Source organism: Chinchilla lanigera, unplaced genomic scaffold (assembly GCF_000276665.1).
Source record: "Chinchilla lanigera isolate Chin_1 unplaced genomic scaffold, ChiLan1.0 scaffold00084, whole genome shotgun sequence".
NCBI lineage: Eukaryota > Metazoa > Chordata > Mammalia > Rodentia > Chinchillidae > Chinchilla > Chinchilla lanigera.
The window spans coordinates 9,642,190-9,650,596 of record NW_004955485.1 but is presented as its reverse complement, the minus strand read 5'-3'; the positions used below and the strand labels follow the sequence as shown (position 1 = coordinate 9,650,596).

The 8,407-nt window shown below is 40.4% G+C and overlaps 1 protein-coding gene across 10 annotated transcripts in view; it reads right to left on the bottom strand.

Moving 5' to 3' along the window:
- The window catches only part of Sec31b (SEC31 homolog B, COPII coat complex component), a 39,948-nt gene that overhangs the window by 5,230 nt on the left and 26,311 nt on the right, over positions 1 to 8,407 (bottom strand). For all 10 annotated transcript variants that reach the window (XM_005403906.2, XM_005403908.2, XM_005403910.2 and 7 more), the window contains one exon: positions 7,213 to 7,374. In XM_005403906.2, the coding sequence (XP_005403963.1) occupies positions 7,213 to 7,374 (162 nt within the window). The remainder of the gene's footprint in view (positions 1 to 7,212; positions 7,375 to 8,407) is intronic.

Here is an 8,407-nt window from a genome sequence, read left to right as displayed (position 1 = left end):
AAAGACAAAATAGGGAATAGTAAAACAGACCCTGATGCCATAAAAAGGACAATAAAGAAATATTCAAATTACTCTAAATTCATAAACCTGACAACTTAGCAGAAATGGACCAACTCCTTAAGAATAACATAGCACCAAAACTCAGCCAAAATGGAAGATAAGCTGAGTTGCCCTATAACTATTAAAGAAATTGAGTTTGTAATTTAAAAATTTACCCCACCCTCAGAAGCATCTCCGGCCTTGCTGGTTTCAGTGGACAATTTTACCAAACATTCAAAGAATTAATACAAAGTTGATATCGTCTTTTCCAGAATACTTCCTAGCTCATTTTATGAAGTCACTATGGGTATTACTGATACCCAAACCAGACAATGTGCAATCCTAGCTACTCAGGAGGCTAATACAGGAAGATTGTGGGTTCAAGGTTAGCCTGGGCAATATAGACTTTGTTTAATAAACAGTGAGATTTTTGGACTGGGAACTCAGCTCATGGTAGAGTGCTTGCCTAGCATGTGCAAAAAAACCCTGTGTTTGATTCCTAGCACTATCAAAAAAAACCCACAAAAACAATAAAAAACTACAAATCAATACTCTTATGAACTTAGACACAAAACTCCTAGAACTAATAAGTGAGTTCAGGAAAGTTACAGGATACATGATCAACACATAAAAATCAACTGCATTTCTATTTGCCAACAATGGACAATGGAAACCAAAATAAAAAGTGTAATACTTGATTTCAAGTTGCTCAAAAGAAAACTGAATACTTAAGTAATAATGAGAGAAAACAGTGGGCAAAAAATAAAACTGGACCTAAACCTCATGCCAAAAAATAACTACAAAATGAAACATGACTTAATATGTAAAACATAAAACAATAAAATTTCTATAAAGAACATAGGAGAAAATGTAGAAGGCCCACGACTAGGCAAAGACTTGATATCGAAAGCATCATATGTGAGATATTTCATAAACTGAACCTCATAAAATTGAAAACTTTTGCTCTGTGAAATGTTCTGGTAAAAATAGGAAAAGACAAGCCAGGCATGATAATCCCAGAACTTGGAATGCTGAGGCAGGAGGATCACCTCAAGTTCGAGGCTAACCTGGGCTGCATCTTGAGTTTAAGGCCAGCTTGAACTGTGTAGTGAGACCCTGTCTCAAAACACCAAAAAAGAAAAAAAAAGGCAACACAAATTACCAATCGGGATAAAATACCTCCAAATCACATATCCCACAAAAGAGTTATATCTAGAATATATAAAGAACCCTCAAAATTCAGCAATCAAAAAACCAAAAAATCCAATTAGAAATTGAGTAAAAGACATTACAGCCATTTCACTGAGGAGGATACTGAAGCACTGATAGCAAATACATGAAAAGATGCTCCACAACATTAGCCATTAGAGAAATTAAAATTAAAACCACACTGACCTATCACCACATATGTGTCAGAATAGCTAAGGTGGAAAACAGTGATACCAAATGCTGATGAGAATGTAGAGGAACTGGAATGTAAAATGGCACAGCCACTCTGGAAAACAGTTTGGCTGGCTATTACTTTCCAAACGAAAGATGAATCTATACTATAGCTCAGCAATTATTTTCTTATATTGACTCCTAGGCATTTCTCCCAGTGAAGTCCTAACTCTTTTTCACTTAGGAAATTGTACTTAGCAGCATTATTCATAATAGCCCAGAACTGGGAACCACCCAAATGTCCTTCAAAGGGTGAATGACTCAAGCTGTGCTACATGTACAACCTGGACTCAGTAATGAAAACCAACTTAAAAAAAAAAAAAAACCAAAAAAAAACCCAAACTACTGGAACATGCAAATGGATTGAGCATGAAAGAATTAATGCTAAGTGAGAAAAGCCAATCTGAAAGGCTATATATTCATGGTTCCATTTATGTAACTATACTGAGATAATTACAAGGCTGGAGAATATATGAGTGATACCAGTTTAGGGATGGGGATAGGTGTGGGTATAAAGGTATAACGTGAGAGTCCTGCGTTGGTATCTTTGTTGTGATGGGGGTTTCACAGGACTACATGTGTGACAAAACTACATAATCATGGGCACACACATACAAATGAATATATAAAAAACTGGTTAAGTCTGAATCTATGGATTATAGCAGGGGTCCCCAGCCATTAGAGAAATGATCTCCAGGTCTGCTAGGAACCAGGCTGCACAGAAGATTAGCAGAGGGCAAAAGTGAGTGAAGCCTCATCTGTATTTACAGGTGCTCCCTACTCCTCATTCCTACCTGAGCTCCACCTCCTATAGATCAGTAGTGGCATTAGATTCTCCTGGGAGCAGGAACCCTGCTGTGAGCTGTACATGTCAGGAATACTAGATTTCAAGCACCACATGAGAATCTAATGCCTGATGAGCTAAGATGGAGCTGAGGCGGTGATACCAGCTTTGGGGAGTGGCTGCAAATGCAGATTTAACAGTAGCTGAGAGGTTTGAACAGAGACCATAACAAATCAACTGCTTGAAGAAACTCATATCAAAACCCTATCAGTGGGGGCTGGGGATTTAGCTCAGCGGCAAAAGCGCCTGCCTGGCAAGCGCAAGGTTGTGAGTTCGGTTCCCAGTACCGGACAAAAACCAAAAAAAAAAAAAAAAAAAAAACCCCTATCAGTGGCTGGGTGTGGTGGTGCACACCTATAATCCCAGAACTCAGGAAGCTGAGGCAGGAGGATCACCATGAGTTCCAGGGCAGCCTAGGATACATAGCGAGTTCAAGGCCACCCTGAACTACATACTGAGACTCTGTCTTAAAAAACAAAACAAAACACCTCTATCAGTAAGTAGCAAGTGACAAGCTGATCTGGTGGCAGGCTTTATAGTGGCAAGTGAGATGATATATTCAACTGTATAGCTGTGCCTGAGGGCAGCTTTAAGTCAGACACTGACACTCATTTACTCTTGTGTGGCTGCCCGTGACCTTATTTACCACTTTTATCTGTGCCTACTCTTCACTGGGTGCTAGTGGCAAGCCATGAACTCTAATGAAAAGCAAACATCACTGCAGAGCTTCTTTGAAAAGGGGGGCAGACATGATGATGAAATAAAAGAAGACTAAGATGCCAATAAAAAGAAAGCTGCATTTAGATGAAAATAACAAAAGTCCTACTTAAATTATAGGTTACATTGCAACAAGTGATCCACATTCTCCAAGCCTGCTTTGTATAACACGTGGTGACAGCTACCCAATGAAGCCATGAAATCTTCAAAACTATTTCACCATGTGGACACCAAGCACCTGCATTAAAAGACAAGCCTTCAGAGTTTCTCAAAAGAAAAAATGTGAACACCAAGAACAGAAGCAATTATCAAAGGCATCACTTAATCAAATGTGTATGCACTGATGCATCATTCTCAGTAGCTGATCGCATCCTGCCTGCTGCTATCTGTCGTGAACTTTTCAGGGAAGGCTGCAGTTTTCTTCCTCCTTTGGCTGCACCATAACTAGACAAGTTGATGAAACCAAAGAGGATACTGAGGCACACTTGTTGGAGAGGATTCATGAGTCGCCATGGCCACAATCCAGGTTGATGAGTCTACCAATGTTGACAACAAGGCAACCGTGCTTGTCTCTACATGATATATTTTTTAAGAGGATGCACCTAAGGATATGTTCTGTGCAATGTTTTGCAGGACTATTCAAGTCTTTGAATGATTACACATTAGGAAAACTGAATTGGACATTTTGTATAGGTATATTCATGTATGGAGCAGTTGCCAAGACTGAAAAGTTTTCTGATTTCACTACTCTATTATCAAAGCTCTCTGGATTTTGTTCCCCAGCACTTCTAGTAAGGGCCTGGTCTCACATGTGAACAGTGCCTAATTTATCTGGGCACTCTGTCCAAAACTTGGCGATTATCCCTCCTTCATCCCCTTTCAGTCCTTCTACCACATACACACCTCTAAATAATCATGAATTTCTGGTAAAATAGGTCATTCCTGAATGTGAATCTGTGCACTATGTCTGCAGAGAAATGCTAACTAGCCCAAAAAGTGTTACCTTAACAGCATTTTGTAGGATGTGATTAAAATTACCAACCACAGTAGAGTACTTGCCCTTAACTCATGTCTGTGCACGCAGCTCTGTGAGGAGATGAACACAGAACACACAAGCCTTCTCCTATACACAAAACTGAGATGGCTTTCTAAGGGTAGCTGTCTTACTTTTTCATTGCTGGGATAAAACATCTGACAGCCACAAGTTAAAGGAGGAGAGGTTTATTTTAGGTCATAGTTTTTATAGGTTTCAGTCCACAGTCAGCTGGCTCCAAGACAGAGAGTCATGGCAGAGGAGGAACACAAGAAAAACGTCCATGGCAGGACAGGTAGAAGGCAGTCAAGCAGCAGCAGCAGTAGGCCTCCCTTTCCGTTTTATCTCATCAAGGCTACAAGCCCTTTGGGTGGTACCACCCACACCCAGGTTGGGCTTTCCAAATATCCAAACCCACAGCTATGCTAAACCAGTCAGAGGACTAATTCAATTATCACACTCTTAGTCCATATTAAAACACACTTAATCCACATTCACATGTCCTAGATACAGCCATCTCTGAAAAGCCCCATCTATGATCATATGAGGCTTTGGGGGAAATCTAGACACAAGCTGTAACAGTAGATCACTGGCCAGAGTTTTGAGTTATGGAAGCCATTTCAGAGATTTCTTTTAGAAAAACAAACACCACTGACAGCATGGAAAATGAGTTGCAAAACTTGCTGGCTTGTGTGACATATCCAACCTACTCAATGAACTCAGTATGTCACTTCAGGGGAGACTGACAACTATGTTCAAGTTGGCAGATACAGTGGCTACACTGAGATTTTGTTGTTGTTTTTTGAGACAAGGTCTCACTATGCAATTCAGGCCGGCCTTGAACTCACAGTGATCTTTCTGCCTCAGCCTCCTGAGTGCTGGGATTATAGGCATATGCTACCACACTTGGCAAAACTGGAATTTTTGACATATTTCAAACATTAGCAGAGATTTTGAAAGATGCTAGACCAGGGCCTTCTTTTTCCCAACTGGTATATGATCACTCATCTTTGTTTTCAAAAGAATTTGAGCACTACTTCCCAACCATAAAAGATCCCCAAACTTGCAGTAGAAACACATCTGCAACTTGTTTGTGAATAAGCCAAATGAATCAACTTGTTAGAAAGGAACAATGTGCTAGAAAGGAACAACTACTTGAGATCACAAATGTGGTGGCCTTCAAAGTATGTGTGAGACAACTTTTTTTGTGGTACCCAAGAATCAAACTCAGGACCTTGTGTCTGCCAGCAGGTGCTATGCCGCTGAGCTATCTCCAGCATCCTGAGACAACTTCAAATCTCCATACATTCTGGATTAAAGTAAAGACAAATATCTTGACATTGCCACTAATGCACTGAAAACTCTGCTTCCATGTCAACATCCCATCTTTGTGAAACAGGGTTTTCTGATAGCAGCCAAAACAAGATTACAGAGTAGACTGGGCATATACAAACACACTTAGGTGTCAATGTCTCCCCACACTCCAGTTACAGAAAACAAAGATCAGGGCTCCCAGTGATCTGGCTCTATGGAGAGTGTATTATTATTTCATTATATATTGCAATGTAAAAATAATAGAAATAAAGTTCACAATTAATGTAGCATTCTCAAATCATCCTGAAATCACCCCCATCCACATCCGTGGAAAAAACTGCTTTCCACAAAACCAGTCCCTAGTGCCAAAAACACTGGAGACTGGATTACACAAAGGACAACTTCTTCATTTTGATATTGCACTATGATATTGTACTATGCCAGTGATGATGAACCTTTTAGAGCTTTCAGTGGTAACAGTCTGCTGTAGCATGTGTGGTTTGCCACCACCGTACTATGCCATGTAGTGCAGTGGGGAAGCTTGAGATCTCCCAATATGTTTTTCATAACCTCCTGTGAATCTAATGATTTCAGCATAGAAGAGATAACAAGGAAAGAGAGGGGGGGAGAGAGAGAGAGAGGAAGTGAGAGAGAGAAAGAGAGAAAGAGAGAGAGAGAGAGAGAAAGTGTGAGAGAGAGAGAGAGAGAGAGAGAGAGAGGAGGGGAGGACACAGAAAAGGGAAAAGGTAGTATTAGGATGGGAACTGAAAGTAGGGCAAGATCATCATCAATACCTCTGTCCTCAGAGCTCTCTGAGTTTTATTCTCTAGGCCCTTGAGTAAGTGCCAGATCTCACATGTTCAAGGTGCCCAATTTACCTAGGCACTTTGTCCAAAACCTGGGGATTTTTCCAAAATTCATCTTCTCTGTCCCTCTGCTGCACACACATACACCTCTAAATAATCAGGAATTTCTGTTCATTCTACCTGCTCTCTCAATTCCAACCTCCATGCTGGGGATATAGCTCAGTGGCACAAGCGCCTGCCTAGCAAGCACAAGGTCCTGAGTTCAATTCCCAGTACCAAAAAAAAAATCAAATCCAACCTCACTGTCCAGGGCCGGGTTTCCACATCTACATCATCCCCTGCTTCCTTAATGCCTCCAGCCCTGTCCTTCCTACACACATAGCTAATCATGTAGTTTTCCTACATAAAACTGTTTAGCAGTTAACCTCTGCGTTGAGGGTCAAGTCTAAGTTCTTTAGCACAGAGTTCCCGGTCTTTAGTGATCTAACTCCTACCTTCACCTGTGCTGCAGCCCCATTAAAATATTAGTAGTTCCTCAAAACGCCTCTACTTACTCTTATTTCAGCCTCTGTATATGCTCCGCCCCGTGCCTGAAACAACCTCATCTACCCATTCACTCAGAGCACACACACTCATTCTGAAACACTTCCTGAACTGCCTCCTCCAACACACGCAAAGAGTAAACTGCCTTCTTCTGTGTGATGCCACAGCCCCATGCCAAACCTCAATCACGACGGTTCCCAGTTTTACTGTATTTTTTACACATCTGTCTTTCCACTAGACTATCAGCTACTTGGGGGCAAAGACCCTGGTCTATGAACCCTCACGTTCTAAGAGCCAAGGAGTGGTTCAACAGTTCTTAGAACAATAACTGAATTGATGCTCTAGGAAGTCACAAATTTTTATCTGTTTTGTTCATATTAATATTTTCATCTCTTTGGTCCAAATTAATATTCCAAGTGCCTGCCACATAAGTATTTCTGAGTGATGAACAAATGAATTAACAAGTAAGACCTTACCTGGTGAGAAGGCTGGGATCCCGATCTGTAAGGGGTTGTCTCTTTAGAGCAGGGGGCAGCTCCCACAACAACCCGGGGAAAAGGAAAAGGGGGGCACGGTTGGCCCATGACAGCAGAACCTTGGGCATGAAAAAGCCGATCTCTCAGTTGCTGAACTGGTGGCTGTAAGAGTTGTAATAAGGAAGCACTATGTTAAGTAAGTTGAAACAAGCAAACATCTTCTCAAGACTGGGCCCTTTCAGCAGTCAAACTTTTTTTGTGTGTGTGAGACAGGGTCTTACTATGTAGTCCAGGCTGGCCTCCAACTCACAGTAATCCTCCTGTCTCAGTCTCCAAAGTGCGGAGAATACAGGCGTGCACCACCATGCCCAGCTAGGAGTCACGTTTCTAATGATCCCATGCTTTAAATGACTCAAAGTTCCCAAATCTCTGTCAAACACTTGCATCTCTCCCTCTTGGCTATTCTTTCTATCTGGAATGTCTTACATATGCTAGGTAGCCATTTCCATTTAAAGATCCAGTTCAATTATTTTAACCAGTGGGAAGCCTTCCTTGACTTTTCCAGACAAAATGAGCTTTTTCTCCAGAGTCCCACAGTACTTTAAAAAAAAAAAATGTTCATTGAAAACCAACTATACTTCCACTTCATGCTGACAAACAAAAATAAACACATCAGCTACAACAGACAGCATTAAAATATAAAACAGTGGGCCAGAGATATAGCTCAGTGCTATATCTGCCTGCCTGGCCAGCACAAGGTCCCAAGTTCGATTCCCAGTACCCAAATAAATAAATAAAATATAAAATAGTGATAAATCTCAACACAAAATTTATGAGATGTATATAGAAACTAGAAAACATTACAGAGAAATTAAAAATTTCAAGAAACATTTTAAGGTGAAATACTTAAAGATAACAATTTTCTATGAAAATGCAAAAGAGTTGAAATCGTTGAAACAATTTTGAATAGGAAGAAAAAACACTGGAAGGCTAATATGACATTATTTCCAGAATTAATATACATTTATAATATCTTATTTACTCCTTCAGCTTCTCACACTAGGGAGATGATACTTGCACATATGAGTCCAATGTATTTCACTTATGAGTATGGTCTCAAGTTGCATCCATTTGCCTATAAAAGTCTCCAATTTATCCTTCTTTATGGCTGAGTAGTACTCCATTGTATTAAAAA